Below are 17,078 nucleotides of genomic sequence, written 5' to 3'. Positions count from 1 at the left end.
TTTTTTTATCTTCGTACTTCTTTATATGTATATTATGAATAAATATGCAATATGCAGATATGGCCCATAGATTACCATATAAGTACCACATGTCATTGGACCATACTGATCAGAAAAATCCCCCTAAGGAGACTTAGGGCCTCATGCAGAGAGCATCGAATTTTCAAATTGGCGAATTTCATAAAAAGTAGCTTTTTTGGAGAGTTTTATTCTCCATATGCAGAAATGTTCGAATTCTGCTATGTTTAACATGGATGCGTGTGGCGAGTTTAAATGGGAAAGATGCGTGATTCAGAAATGTGTAAACAAAAAATCGCGCATTTTTTTCCCCTTTACTATAGGCGGCGAGCGCCATCTTCTTGCCAACTTTTCCTGGCGCGGCAAAAATGAGAAAATCGCGCCATTTTCTTGGCGCAAACAGCCGCTACATGCCGTTCGTACCTCTCTGCATTCGGAGAATTTTAAAACTGGCGAGATGAAGGTTCTCGCCAGCCGCGCGGCGAGATTTTGAAATAGGAAAAAAAAAATGGCGCGTTTTCCGTAACTCGCCATTTTCTGCAGTTTTCTGCGCGAAATTCTACAAAAAATTGCGAGATTTGAAATAACGATGCTCTCTGCATGAGGCCCTTAATGCTCAAATTTTTTTTATTTTAAGAAACGTTTTCTAATTTATTATTTACTGCTTTGATGTAAAGAACATTTTTTCTTTGATTAACAGGTGCTGCTTTCATGTTCTCATGTATTTCACAGGGTAAGTCCCATTTTTTAATTGTACGTTACATATGATAGGAGATAGATGTGGATCCCTATTTATTTAGTGCTAAAGGTTTTCGCTGACTCATAACAAGACTTAATGAGACAAAGAAAATCATGTAGCTCCTTCACTGCTGTGTAAATAATATTTGTTATTTATGATCCATGTAAGTATATCTTGATTAATACTTGCGGCTGCAGTCGAGGTAAGCAGTTTGCTAAACAAGGACAGTATGATACCTTTGACCATAAGGCTGGGAGGTATATACTACAGGGAAAAATAATGCCCTGAGTTGTATACTTGGTTTTATCATACTGTGTGTGAATATACTGTACTGCATTATTCTCTCCCTAAGTCCCCCTGTTAATCCATATACGCCGTTCCCAAATTGTAAGCTGACATCGTGCGTCATGGTGCCACATCGTGTGGCAAATACAGTTGACAATAAGTGGACATGGGTGTGGCAATACATTCATTGTCTCCAAAGGAAGCGATCAACTGGTTGCAAATTGTAACATACTGTAAGTGCGAAGATTCAGTGTAGGATAGCTGATTTGGGAAGGTCCTAAAAGGAGGAATTCAGAACAAACGTCTTCATTTTTTTCAGCGAGAGTACATTGTTGCTCGGTAAAATATGTAAGCACTACTACGTACAGGACGTTGTGACCTGTATTTACTGAACTAGGCTATTTCAAAAGACACTTTATTTCTCATTTACTTGAATAGGCTGTAAGGTGTCTTCTGGAATAACACTCCTTAGTATGTATGTCTGTATATCTTTATTTATATAGCGCCATTAATGTACATACAGTAGCGCTTCACAGCAGTAATACACGTGACAATCATATAAATAACAAATAGCACATAATGGGAAGAAGTGCTTTCAGACAAAAAAAGTGACATTTAGGAAAAGGTCGTCCCTGCCCCGAAGAGCTTACAATCTAATAAATATGTCCAATTAACACAGGGATATTCACATATATGTTTTTCATGACATACTGGATGGCTGCTTTAAACTATATAAAGCATGATAAACAGTACATAAGTAAAGCTACATTAACTAAAATCGTTTGCCTGCAATAACAATTTAGCATTTGTTGAAATGATACTGGAAGCTGTTGGTAGATGCAGTGAGGTACATCCCTTACTGTTACCTCCTATTCCTACTGCAGTACATCCCTCCATTCCAGCTCTTTCCTTTGTCTCTTCTATACTTGCATTTTGTTTCTATTTCCTACTGGAAGTGTGTGCCTCCCCTAATGCCAGCATGGGTCTTCTCATTAAGGCACAGATAACTTCCTATAGCAGTAAACAAGGTAATGGGAAAGGTAATTTGAGATGGAAATGAAAACATACCAAACACTTATAAGACTTAACGTATAAAATTGCATGAATTTAGTGGCAAACCAGCAAAAAGTTAATAAATTACCCAAACAAGGGGGTATCACTGTTTTTAATTAGTTAGATGTATTTAGAAAATGTCTAGCAAATAAAAATCCCACTTGTGAGCACATTCATATGTCACAGATAGGTCTGCAACCCTGACTTTTCCCATTATCTCTTAGCATACAGTGTTTCCACTGCAGCCAGGAATTGTGGGTAATAACATGCAAATGAGCACTGTGTGTCACTTTTTGCTTCTTGTCTATTGTCTCCCAACCCACCTCTCTCCCTCCCCACCTCACTTCCTCCCTCCCCACCTCTCTCTCTCTCCCTCCCTCCCTTCCCACCTCACTTCCCTCCCTCCCCACCTCACTTCCTCCCCACCTCTCTCCCTCCCCACCTCTCTCCCTCCCCACCTCTCTCCCTCCCCACCTCTCTCCCTTCCCATCTCTCTCCCTCCCCATCTCTCTCCCTCCCCACCTCACCTCTCTCCCTCCCTCCCCATCTCTCTCCCTCTCTCCCCATCTCCCCCTTCCACTACCTCCCTCCCCCGCCCCTCCTCCCCCCCTCATACCCTCCCTGTGGCCGGGCCAGACTTCCAGCGCCGGCCAGGCCCCCCACGACCGCTGGGCCCAGGAGAGTTATCTCGGCTCCCCCCACCTGTCAGCAGCCCTGGATACAAGCAGACACAAAAATAAGTTATTGCGAGTAAAAAAGTGACAAAAACCCTCCACCGTACAGGGTACAGAAAATAAAAATACCACTTGTTTAAAATAGTTTCTGATAGACATGTTAACAGAAAAATAAATCTATGTGATGCTGTGGCTGTTTAATCTTACTAAATGTATCTGGTGATGTAATAGGGTTGCTAGGTGATTTCTCCAAAAATACTGGACTCTCATTTTTTTTACTGGACAGAGTATCCAAATACAGGACAGTCCAGTTCAATGCCTGACACCTGGCAACCCTATGATGTAATGAGGTTATGTTGGTGTAGACCCTTTTTATGATCTGTACTTTTCATGAATAAAAATAATACAATTTCACCTGTGCCACATTCTTTCCCAAGGTTTGCCTAGAAGCATTTGAAAAGTTTGCAGGTAAAAAGATGTGCCCAATGTGTAGAAAGAATCAGTATCAGACCAGAGTGATACATGATGGAGCTCATCTATTCAAAGCAAAATGTGTCACAAGGTAAGAATTATAGAAGGGTGAAGGGGGGGGTGGATTGATATCAACTTTCAAATCTATAAAGGGATTCAACAAAGTACAGGAGGGAAGCATATTCCAAAGGAAGAGGAGTGCTGGACCAAGAGGTCATTCTCTGAAGCTAGAGGGTGCCAGGCTAAGGCTGCGCTTAGAGTCCCGGCGACGCCACGCCGCAACAAGTTGATGTAATCCGTCTCATGCGTTTATAGTGGGCGCGACGGCGCGACCAAAATCGCTGAAGTCAATAGAACTTGATTTTTTCGGCGATCGCCGTGTGACGTCAGCGGCACATGAGCGGTTCAGCCAACGAGGGCTAACCACTAACGGCCACGCCCCCCGGTCGCCCTCTGTTGTCTCCTTCACTATAACCAGGAATCGCTATTACAACGGCGACAGATGACGTCACGCGGTCGCGTCGCCGTAGCCTGGACTATAAGCGCAGCCTAAGAGGTACTTCTTTACAGAAAGGGTTGTAGATTCATGGAATAGCTTCCCAACAGATCTGGCAGATTAGCCATCCAACAGATGTGGCAGATTAGCCATCCAACAGATGTGGCAGATTAGCCATCCAACAGATGTGGCAGGGGCTAATACAGTAAGCGCATTCAAACATGTTTGGTATGGACATGAAGCTAGATAAACCAAAAGAAAGATATCCTTTTTAATGTTGCACTCTTAGAGCAACCCATTAATGTAGCTGAGAAATCCGCTGATTAATGATTACAACATATCTTGTATTAGTATATTGTTTAATAAGATGCATCAAGTGAAATAAAATATATTAAAAGAAGGGGGTGTCCTGTCTTTCCTGCTGGTTATTTTCACTGTGTCTTCTTAAATACGCCCTAAAACGCTTACTCAAATCAAATGACACATATGTGTAAAGAAGAGTCTAATTAACACCTGATGTGTGAAGGTATAGGGTGTAGGTAACAGAACGTTATTTCTCTTCATTTAGCGCACTTCTGAGAGTGCAGCATTAAAAAGGATTTCTTTCTTTTGTTTTTTTCTTGTGCAATTATTGCTCCTTAACTAGCACCACTCCTCCATGCACTTTCTTTTATCTCTATTTTAGTAGAGCGAGATTGATTCTGGATTCATAGACCTAAGGCTATCCTAAATATGAAAGAAAGCCAAAGATCAAATAGGGTGTGAGCAGCAGCGGATTTCCAAATTTGCCGCCCCTAGGCAATTGACTGTGTTGGCCGCCACCTTGGTGCCGCCCTCCTGCTCTTTTGGAATCCCGGCGTCAAATGACGCCACGACTTCAAACGTGACGTCGTACAGCGGCGCGTTGCCATGCAAATGCGCCATCATTTGCCGTGGCGATGTTACATTGCCATGGCAACGAGGAGCTGTGTGACGTCACGGTGGGGGCGTCCGTAGCGTCATTTGATGCCGGGATTCCAAAGGAGCAGGAGGGCGGCAGAAAGGAGGCGGCCGACTCAGGCAAGTGCCTTCCCATTAGGTCTGATAGGCCAGACTGCGCGGAAAAATTATATGGGGCAAACATTTTTGCTGCCCCCAAATTTTGCTGCATTAGGCCCAGGCCTAATGGGAAATTTGACACTGGTTGTGAGATTTTACAGCAGATAGGAAAATGGGCAGACGCGTCGACCAAGTGGTTCTTATCTGCTGTCAAATACTGTATTTCTCACAAAGCGTGCTGTATGTCTCACAAAGCGTGCTGTATTTCTCACAAAGCGTGCTGTATTTCTTAGTAAGCGTGCTGTATTTCTCACAAAGCGTGCTGTATTTCTCACAAAGTGTGCTGTATTTCTTAGTAAGCGTGCTGTATTTCTTACAAAAGCGTGCTGTACAGCTGCAGCGGCCGTATTTGTAAAAGATCACGGAGCCGTTGTCGTTGGATCTGCTGTATTCCACGCAGTATTAATTTTGCATTCCCGCATTCACGCCGCCCGGCACCCACGGTTGATCCGCGGTTGGTCTGTTTAATTTAATGTTTTCGGATTTAATTGGGTGTAATTCTTTCCGTATCCGCCAGGTGGCAGAAATTCATGAATTGTAATTAATTGTAATGTGTACAATGCTTGTGCTACTGTGTCGACTTGCAGGTGTTTAAAAAAACAGATAAAAACCATGTCTACCACAGTGGTCCATTGTGAATTGACCTTGGTACTTGAAGACCCTGAAGAAGTTATCTATTTTAGGCGTTTCGTAATAAAAACTGTCAAACTCAATGCTCTGTGTCTTTTTTTTTTTTACATTCTTTCTCCTGCACAATTGCTGACTGGACACAATGAGTACACCACAGACATATGAAAGACCTGACTGTACTTATGCATTTTTAATTTGTTCTGCAATTAATGCTGCAGCAGATAACATGGCGACTGTTACCGAAATGTATGAATATTTCATTTCGAACTATGATTTTTACAAATTTTCACCTGACGCTCGTGTGTGGAAGCGTGCGATTAGAAAAAAGTTAAGTAGCGATCCGTATTTTTTTCGTATTGACTCTGCACCCGGAGATAGAAGAAGGTACTGTATTGGTGTGTGGTACCAGATTTTTCCAGTGTGTTTGATCATGGAAACTTCAAAAGGAGAAAGTCCGTGTTGAATCCATATAAAATTCATAAATCCCAATCCAGCAATGTAACAGCGCCGGCAAGAGCGGCTGCACCGGCTTACAATAACGGTCCGACCGTTAGTGAAAACCTGGCAATCCTTGCTATCTGTCCCCGCCTGAATACCTGCAAAACTTCCAGCCTGAGCCCGATTTCACGTACAGGTACCAGCAAGCTTGAATGTACCCTAAAGATTTCCAGCTTCCTCAGCTGTCAACTACATGTGTAGCAGGCCCGCTGTCACCTGTCAACTACGTGTATAATGAAGACTACAGGAGTGACAGTATCTCATCATCAACCATTTGGCAAAGTCTATAATGAAGGTAAATATACTTTACTACAGTAACTACCTGTATTACACTATACAGTACAGTATTAAGTTTAAAGCTGCAGTTCAAGCTGCTGTATTTAAAAAAAAATCATTTTTTTAAATACTGTACGTACAGTATGTGCATCAATACATTATGCACACAGACAAGTGATTAGTTACAGTAAGCTGCAGATCGGTCCGTTCTCCTATAATCAATCACTTTGCTCTGGGTTATTTAATTTAATTAAATTCTTGCCCAATTATTGAAAATGTAGTCCAGCAATATGATTGACTGAGCATTTACTACACTAGATACAATTGGTGGACAGCTAGGGAAAGGGTGGGGCTCAAGAGCCAGAGCCTATCAGAAGTTGTTTGAACTGCTGATTTAATTCCCAATGACTCGCCTTGACGCATGCGCAATACCGGAAATAATAGCATCATGTTATTTTTCCCCAGAAAAGAAACTTTGACATCAAGTGGAAAAAGGCAAAAGGAGGGATTTCGATGGACCTACAGTATAATATCGCTTTTTTTAAACGTTGCTTGCGCATTGTGAATCTGATTTAAAAATCCAAGTACTGTAGGCAACAATTTAGTGACAGTGCAATGTTTATTGATTAGGATAGAATAATTGTGAGCTTTATAGAAAACCTTAAACAGTATGCTGCTGTTTTAATATTCAATACTTTTTTACATTGTACTATAATCATCACTACTGTTTGATGTTGCATTTTGCAGTATAATTACAATATACTTGATTGTTTAATTAACTCTTACAAGAAACCCCAAAAATAAAAATGTATATCTTTTATTCTATATGTATTATTCAATACATGCAACTTTTGCTGGGCTTTCTCTTGTTTTCATGCTGTTTTTATTTAATGCGCATGCGTTTATGTCTCATTGGAACCTTGTTGAAACGCAAATGTGTGTCATCACATTTATGCGCATGCGTGTATGTCTCATTGGAATTTAAATTTCAAGTAAAAAAACCGAGACATCCCTTTTTGAAGGACTGATTTACAGAAACCATAACATGAACCATATTTTCTTTGGGGGTGGGGGTGTTTCAATGATTCTCATGAATTTAAAGAAGATTTTTATTTTATTTTATCTGGATAATCATGGAAGAATGAAAAATACAAATAATCATGAATAATACAAATGTACAGTCTTTATCTTCTTCGTAATTTCTGCATTGCATTCTGTCTGTAGTTCTTAGTTCTTTTGTCATTGAGAGGGGGGGGTTGTGTAAATTAAAGACTGCTACAATATACGCACAGTACAAAACTTTTACACATGCCCCCCCCCCCCTTCCTTTTTTAGTGCAGCAGCCAGCTCTGTCTGAAAAGAAAAGAAAAAATGAGTGCATTTACTGTAAGGCATTGCGTATATCACTATATTGGACTACTGTATACAGGAGCACAGTGTCTTACCTGCCAGTATTGGGGGGAGGAGGGGGGGATATCCTGCACTTTATCTTCGCCCACCTCCAGACATGCACATGCAAAACAGAAATAGAAATAAATGATTACACAGGCACACCAAGCATTAAAAACATGAACCAATCCTTTATTTATTTATTTTTTGGGGTAAAAACATTTTTCTATAACTTTTAAACTACAGTATAGTACAGCACAGTACAAAAAACAGCAAAGTCGTTCCCAAACAGGCTAACCTTCCAGGGATGAGCCCTTATATGCCTGGGGGTTCCCAGGAGAGCAGCGTCGTGGATGGGTGCAGAAGCAGGTGGCCTGGGGGTTCCCAGGAGAGCAGCGTTGTGGATGGTTGCAGGAGCAGGTGACCTGGGGGTTCCCAGAAGAGCAGCGTCGTGGATGGGTGGCTGCCAAATGTTTTGCTTTGTGTGCACGCCAGCGAATTTCTTCTTGACATTATAAGGCCCAGGGTTCTTGGCCTTTGGAGTCTTTGGAACGTTTTCTTTATTCTCCTTTGCCTTTGGCTTTGGCTTAGAAACAGCTTCCGCCTTTCGCTTTGTCGTGGTCGGCATGGTAGAAGCAAGCTGCTTCCTGCGTCCGTAGAATCGGGAGTGATCCATGGAAGCAGATGGCATATGCAGTATCTGGACAATGGCAAGTTCAGATAGAGATCAGTGTGTGGGAGGCTATGTAATTTGTGTCACCTTTTATACACTGTGTCCCTATTTGAATTTTTTTTTCGCGGGCATGGACACGAGGTGCAGGTGTTAAAAGTGGGCGTACTGTGTACTAAACCTGTCAAGTGAGGTTGAGACCCATTAAAGTATAAATACACCATCCATTTTGTTGATTCAATGCACATTGAATACACAGACTACACATCGAATATACATTCTTGTGCTTGTATTTTTTCTAAACGCAGCGATGCCGAATAAAACGATTTCAAAGGATCTCAGCATGAGAATACAGGATATGTACAAGAGAGGACACTGAATTTCACAGATACAGTGCTGGTTAAATACTTCGGGCCTCGTTTTAGCAGCAAGCACTGTCAGCTATCATGCCCATGGGGGCCATATGTAAAAAGTATTGTACTGTGTGTATATTGTAGCAGTCTTTAATTTACACAAACCCCCCTCTCTCAATGACAAAATAACTGAGAACTACAGAATGCCATGCAGCCATTACGAAGAAGATAAAGATTGTAAATTTGTATTATTCATGATTATTTGTATTTTTCATTCTTCCATGATTATCCAGATAAAATAAAAAAAAATGTCTTCTTTAAATTCACGAGAATCATTGAAACACCCCCACCCCCAAAGAAAAAGAAAGAATGGCAAAAATTGTTAACTTATCAAAAACATGATTCAGATTATGGTTTCTTTAAATCAGTCTTTTGTGTGTGAAGTGGTGGGGGGGGGAGGTGCTACAGTAGCAGTGTATGCGGGATTAGTGGTTGGTTCAGAGAAATCTTTTGACCAGCTGTTAAACTCATCCCATGTCGCGAAAAAAAAAAAGGAATGTCTTATCGCACGTACGCATGCGTGTGTGAGAACGGGGGGTTGGGGTGGGGGGGCAACACGGCTCAACAAAGTCTCAATATATTTCCATGAATGGCTCTGTCTGGGGGGGGGAGGTGTGGATAAGCATTTCTATTCATGTTGGTTTGTTTGTAAGGCTTTGTGTGTGAGATGGGGAAGGGGCTACAGTTACCACTGGCCCTTAAATTAAAACTGACAGAAGAACAGATTAATTGCTTTGCTTTTTAAAAAAAAATTAAATACATGCATGCGCCTAAATGTGATGGCACGCATATGCGTTTCAACAAGGTTCCAATGAGACATACACGCATGCGCATTATAAAAATACTAAAAACAGTATGAAAAGAGCAAGCCAAGCAAAAGTATTGATTAATAAATAATACATATAGAAATGTGATGGCACGCATATGCGTTTCAACAAGGTTCCAATGAGACATACACGCATGCGCATTATAAAATACTAAAAACAGTATGAAAAGAAGAGCAAGCCTAGCAAAAGTATTGATTAATAAATAATACATATAGAAATGTGATGACACGCATATGCGTTTCAACAAGGTTCCAATTAGATGAAAAAATATTTTACATTCGGAAGAAGACGCAACGTATTTTTGTATTACTTCTTTTCCCTTTATTATCCTGTATACAGTATGTGTCCTCATATTTTCAATCTATGTATGGCTAAGGAGCCGCAGACTATACAGTATGAACTCGTAACGTTAATCTCTGCTTCAACTATAAATCTTCAAATTACAATTACTGTACACACACACACAGACTTGCAGAACTGTACGGCTGTACTGTGTAGGTTGAATTGCTATTAGATTTTTAAGACAACAACTCGCGATTGCCCACTTGAGTTTCTAGACGGTATTGCAGACAACGCTAAAATGCAATTTTCTGCACCCGATAGAAACCCGAGTCAATGGCGGTACGGTTGGAAAACATCACGCGTCATGACAGGGGTATTCCGAGCTGTACACCGGGCGAAGTTTTAAAATAACGGCCGCTGCAGCTGTATTTCTAAGCATGCTCTATTTCAAACTAAGTGTGCTCTATACTAAGCATACCGTATGCACTGTGTAGTGTAGACATTCTTTTTAGTTTAATACATTTCATTAGTATTTTATTCTATTCTAAGCTTTAAGCCATAGGTTTTGTTTTTTACTGCACAGGATCCAAGCATGCTGGAGGGGATACATTGTGAGAAAATGGTACAAAAATCTAAGACAAACAGTACCTCCAAGAAACCCAAAATTAAGGAAACATTTCTTTGAAAAAAAGGTACATTAACATTGTCTGTTAAACAATTAAAGGAACAGCTCCTTTTAAATGCCATTATTAACATAGGATGATGGATCTTTAGACAGATGATAAATGCAGTGATATCTACAATATTTTGAGCTCGTGCTTATTTTGCTGTGTCTAGTTTACCATGGGTTGCACTGACAAACATGACTGTAAATCGTTTTGTAAACGTCCCGGTTCATCCAGTATATAGAATGTTATTCAAACTGATAACTTTATTATGTGAATTCTGAGTTAAAGAGTGAGATGGTAATGTCAGGAAAGACATAAAACATTAAATATGTGCTGAATCGACAAATGTGTATATTGTATGATGTATAATAAATATTTATAGAAATTGCGCTATCATTGTATATTCAACAGAAATTCCACTAGCAACTCGTGACTTTAGAATAGTTACATAATAGATTAGATTGAAAAATAACATATGTCCATCAAGGTCAACTAAGATACACATACTAGATTTGTTTTTACTGTATATTGATACAGAGGATAGCAATATATATATTATAAAATATATACTGTGTATGTATATATATATATATATATACATACACAGTATATATTTTATAAACTTGTTCTTTAGTTGAGTTTTCTATGAAAAAAGGCGGGGAGGGGTACAGAAAATAAAAGGGTAGCACGCTACTCTTCGTTTACGAACATTTGTTAAGATACGTATAATACCTTTATATTAGCGTAAACATAAAAAGCAGCACTTTAGTACAGTACAATTCAAAAAACGACAAGCTATACATTATCAAATGATAAGGACATAAAGAGGAGTAACGAGGTAAAAGAAAAAAAATGTCACTGCATTTATAGTATTTGACATGTTTTGAAGGTTATGTGATACAGGAGGGCCCCGGGTATACGGCGGGTTCCGTTCCAGGGGCCCGCCGTATAGTGAAAATCACCGGAAAGCGTATCTGGCGTTTTTGCCGTTCTGCGCATGCGCGACCTATGGTCTGCGCATGCGCGCCGGGCGCAACCTGCCCATTCAGCACATGCGCGACTGAGGATCCAAGATGGCGGCCCCCTTCTTGGTGCCGCCGTATCGGCGGATCGCCGAAAAGCGGGGCCCTGCTGTATATAGTATATTCAATCCTTTGTTGGAATACGGAATACCTTTCCGGGTCTGGTGCAACGTTATGTTCAGATTCAAACCACATGTCACCAAGGTTATTTCCATATTAATACCTTTAATTTGTGGGACTTTCATTTTTTTCTACTTTATTGCTCTTCAAATTTGGAGAGTTCCCCATGTAAGATATCTATCCCGTATATAGTTTCTACATGGTTCCCCCACTTTTAGGAAATTCTGGACTGTGTCATTTTGTATCCCTGACAGTTTTTCCATGAGACAAAACCTCCAGTCTCGCTGTTACTGCATCTGGGGCGGGTTGTGGTTCCTGTTTTCCATGCCTTGGCTATTTCACACCTAGCTGCTGAATATATATGCATCAGTAGTTTAATTTCACTTCTTTCCATATTTTCAATTGGTCTGCACAGCAATGCCGTCCATGGGTCTCAGGGGAAGGCAAACCCTAGGATCACCTGTGCCATACCATGGGTGGCCTTCCATAGCTTTGTAACCTTTTGGGCATGTCCACCACATATGTACAAATGATCCCTGCTGGCCACACCCTCTTGAGCAAAGATTCAATACATTTCTAAAAACGAAGTGGATAATCTAAGTGGGGTATAATTCCAGTGGTGGAGCACTTTGTATGCATTTTCTTTAATTATAACACTTGTGGAACTCTTTGCAATCCCTTCAAATATATCGGCCCACTCCTTTTGGTCTAGTTCTACTCCTTGAGCCTCTTTCCACTTTGCCATAAATGTGGGTTTTGTTTCGATTTCTGACTTAACATCCGCTAATAGATTATATACCGTTGAGATCAGGCCTTTCTTATCTTCTGCCGAGAGACACATGTCCTCAAACTGGATAATCAATATACGGTCCTATACTTCTTATATGGTCTCTCAGTTGAAGATATCTAAAGAAGGCTGACTTATGTAACCCAATCTCTTTCATTACTGTATCAAAACTTTTTATTTCTTTATTTGACCATAGATAATTGACCCTCATTATTCCTGCCTTGCTCCATTCCTGTAAGGCTATTGGTTCCATGCCTGGGGCAAAGCTATGATTCCCAAATAATGGTGTCACTTGAGATTTTTATATATATAATGGTTATTTGTATTCAGTAGAAATATTCTAACCTGACCAGTGAATACTCCTTTTGATTATACAAATAATATATATAATAATATACATCTCCCTACGCTAAATGCATACTAGTGTTATGTGAAATAAGCCCAGAAGGAGTCTGCTATAGAGACCTTAGGGACCTGCTATAGAGACTTACCTTGACGTGGTTGGCATTATTTGATCAAAGGATGTATATACCAAGTCTCCTTTTTTCTTATAGGTATTTACACCATACATATATTCCCCATTGATTGCTATCCCAAAGGGAGAAGCGCAGGGATTCACTTTCTGTTTTCAATGCAATGTCTTAATATATTATCATTGTTATTACAACAGTTTGGGGGGTCTTTATCTTCCTATATTTCTGTCCCTGCGGGACCTTCCTTAGGATTATGCACAGTACAGCTGATACTGTATATTCATAAAGGAATCTCATGGCTGGGTTGATCCTGATTTTATCTGCATTATTTGTCGCTGCACTGGGGTATCAGGTTAGGGAATTACCCAATCTGAGGTTGCCTTGACGCAGGAGGGTAAATTTACCGTGCTGGAAAAAATATGCAGCTAAAACCGAAGCTTTACTAATTACTAGCTTTTGTGTCGGGCTTCGCCCGGGGAATGTAATATTGAATACATGTCCCCGCACCCTCCCCTCGCCCCCCGCTTCCGGCACATATCTCCGGGCCCCCCTACACCCCCTTGCTGCTGGATGTAGTGCAGGTGAGATTTGTCTCTGTCTGTGTGTGTGTGTCTGTGTGTGTGTGTCTCCCCCCGCTGCCGGAAAATGTCCCCGGCTCCCCTTCCCCTCCCCCACTGGCGGCACATGTCCCCACGCTGCTGTGGAATGTCCCATCGCTGCCGGCACATCTCCCCGCCCCCCCCATTGGTACATCTCCCCCTTCTGCCGGCGCATGTCCCCCCCCCCCAGCCCAGCTGATAACTCTCCCCCCCGCTAGCTGGCACATCTCCCCCCGCTAGCTGGCACATCTCCCCCCGCTAGCTGGCATATCTCCCCCTCCCCACCCCCCGCTGGCACATCTCCCCCACACATCTCACATCACACACAGAGAAACACACACATACACACACTGGCCCGATCCAGGCAAGGACACGCCCCCTCCCTTAGTAGCCACGCCCCCGCCCCCCTCTAACAGATTTGCTGGACAGGGAAACTTAGAATGCCCATAATTTGGGAGGTGAGTCACATTGGAAGCTCAAAGTAGTTGTGTTGACCTACAAATCTGCAGTAGAATGTCCAGTGAAAGTTTGGTTGTGCTACGTGGTGCTGTTTCTGAGATTTCGATGCTTCGGACATACAAACAAACAAACAAACAGAATCCAACTTAGAATTATAGTATAGATTAGATGTATAATCACACTCTTCAATATGTATGGCCATGTTAGGATAGAGCGCAAAAATGTTCTGCTTCCATATTATTTTTGGTTAAAAAAAAATTCTTACAGCCCTCCTGCTGGCACTTCAAAATATGGTGATGAAAATACTCAAAACTAGTGATATATTTGTAGGTGGGGCTCACCAATTTGTTACATTATGACATTTTATGCAGCAGAAGTATTGACCACTTTTTTAAATCTAAATGTCTGCCTTTTCATGAATAAATCCAGTTGCAATAGACGTAAAAAAAAAACACCATTGCAAAACTAGGACCACATCACTAGTACTGTATCTGAATTCAAACTAATGTGGGCAAAGACGACTTGTATTCTGTTCACATCTTCACTGGAATGTCCAGTACTTGTTTCCAATGTTCTGAAATAGCGAGTTAGTGCCAGGTGATACGTATGTAATGCAATGTTATATTTTGAACAGGATGCAATCAATTCTTTACTTGTGCTTCTTAACAAAATGCGCAGGTGGGAGTACACAATTAGAAGGCTTTATTTACAGAGTATAGATGCAGGGTATTTGCAATTGTTTTGTAGTAGTAGTAGTGTTTTTAATCACTCCTGTAACATATACAGAAGTGATCATGATGATTGAATAACTGGGAAATGTTTTACATGGTTTGTCAGAGCATTTTTGGGAAATAAAAATGGCTGCAATGATTTTTCCGGTGACTGATTTCCTTGAGAAAATGCTAAAATATATGGGTGAAATACCTCTGTATCCATAAGTCTCCTGGTATTATGATATATTCTAATATTCTAAAGGAAATAGGCAGAATAGACTAGTTGAATTAAGTTAATTCTGAATCATCCGTGATAGGAACTAGCTTTAGAAGAAACTCAACTAAACATTATTATGTACGGGAAAACTGTTAAGTTCCTATTCTTCACTATTCTTTTTGAGAGGGAATACTTGTTTTTCAGATAGGATACTGAGCATACTTAGGCCAGGATTCACAAAGCTTTACTATATCAGGGGTAAATAATGTGACATTGCCTAAAACAAGAGCTGGCGTTATTTTCTCTGACGCCTTATTCCGTAAGGTAATCATATGCAAAAATAACAGATGTAATTGAATTCATTAGCATAGTGTTAAAGTGTTTGTTATTTCATGGTAACACTGAGGAAGATGAGAAAAGCGGCATATACATAGGAGCAAATAGATACCGAGATTACTGTATAATACCGCCAAATAGATTAACCTATGCTCCACGTGGTGAGAAAACAGTGAACACACCTGAGATACCTGGGAAATATGCTAATTGAAATAATTTGAATATATTTTACATATTTGAATTTCAGCTTGATGAATATAGGAAGAATATTAGCTACACTGATCTCATTTGCATGTGATTTTTAATAATGGCTGTGCAAATAATGTTTTTTACAGGAGCAAATGTACTTAATGTTACATTATTTGCTATAGTGAACACTGTATTCTGATTAAAGGTAATTAACTTAAGGTTAACATCAAGTTAAATACAGTAGACTAATAGAGCTTAGTGACACAGTCCTTGATAGCTGGAAATAGTCTTGATGAATCATATGTTCCTACTTGTTTCCAAGTTACTATGTTACTACTTATTGTGCCAAAGATGTGAACTGAGACTGATATGTTTATTATATGTCTGACAGAGCCACAGTAGTTTTACTGAGATCTAAGAGTATCTAAAAGGTCACTCAAACCATCTTATTTATGTCAATATCCACAATCAGTGTGTGCAGAAAGCAAACTGTTACCTAGAATGCAATATATGTAGTTGCGAGTTTCTTTGATCCTTACCTATAAACTCTGCTTGCATAAGTCTTTTAATTGAAGTAGGAAGTTTTATTACTGCTATTAAATCTCTTCATATGCATTACATTATCTGTAGCAGAGCTACATGTTAGTGCTGTTCTTTAAAAAGTAGCTAGCTTGACTGTGAAATAACGTGGACAGCTTTAGTATTTTCCTCTCTACCCACGTGATTTCTCCAACATTTTAATTTAAATCTCACCAAACATTATAATGGTCCTAAAGTTTGTTTAGGCGTTTGACTTCCTTTATCACGTGGAGACGGCAAACATACGGTTGCTAGTTCGAAGTGGCTCCAAGCAGCAAAACTGGGAGGATATTAAACCAGTAAAAGCTTATCACTGATTCATTGATATGCTGTAAATTCCAGCCTTTTCATTTTACTTTTGAGGATTGCCATAAGTCAACACATTAGTAAGCAATTTGCTGACATTAAGATGGATTACTTGAAAAAAACAAGTACTCCCCAAAGTGCACAAAGTTCACCTGGGTGCTTTTGTTAGTTCTTTTTTCTTTTCTTTTTTTTTTTTTAATACATTTCTGGTTCTTTATTTTAAACGACTGCTTGCTGTTTTGCTTGCAGTGCTTTAAATAATTTGGGTATTGTTCATCTGTTAACACATCTTTGTTGTTTTGTTCTTCTCAAAAACAAAATGTTGGCTGTATAGAGAATAAAAACGAGTTACAGGTGATTGCTTCTTTGTTGCATTTACTCAATATGCTTCTTAAAGGCAGTAGAGCCAAAGATTGGCACTGGAACATTTTAACCTTTCACCTGTCACTCTCCAATTTGTACCTGTGGTATGAGATAGAAGTCAATATAAAGGGATCAGAGTTTATCAAAGTTCCAATTTGAAGCACTTTGCAAGTACAGTACATAGGATTTAACATTTTTGTTGCAACAGGGAGTAGCTGGCATTGCAGTGACGTTGTGTGTTCTTGGAGTAGAACATGGGAGTTGAGGTTCCTGCACCCTTTGGTTCTGCTGTTGAAGTTAAATTTAATAGTGAAAAACGTTACTAATGTTTACAAATAGACCCCTCACTTCTCACTACAGAATTGGACTTCCATAACTCATCCGCTACACTGAATTTTATTACATCGATAGAGAAATCTGGCATGCAG

At 40.1% G+C, this 17,078-nt stretch overlaps 1 protein-coding gene across 2 annotated transcripts in view; it reads left to right on the top strand.

Moving 5' to 3' along the window:
• RNF32 (ring finger protein 32) overlaps positions 1-17,078 on the top strand; it is a 74,995-nt gene that overhangs the window by 30,270 nt on the left and 27,647 nt on the right. For both annotated transcript variants that reach the window (XM_075587856.1, XM_075587855.1), the window contains exons 5-7: positions 719-751; positions 3,207-3,331; positions 10,403-10,511. In XM_075587856.1, the coding sequence (XP_075443971.1) occupies positions 719-751; positions 3,207-3,331; positions 10,403-10,511 (267 nt within the window). The remainder of the gene's footprint in view (positions 1-718; positions 752-3,206; positions 3,332-10,402; positions 10,512-17,078) is intronic.

Source organism: Ascaphus truei, chromosome 2 (genome assembly GCF_040206685.1).
Source record: "Ascaphus truei isolate aAscTru1 chromosome 2, aAscTru1.hap1, whole genome shotgun sequence".
NCBI classification, from domain to species: Eukaryota; Metazoa; Chordata; class Amphibia; order Anura; family Ascaphidae; genus Ascaphus; species Ascaphus truei.
Note: the sequence above shows the minus strand (reverse complement) of the source record. Positions and strands in the feature narration are given on the sequence as shown.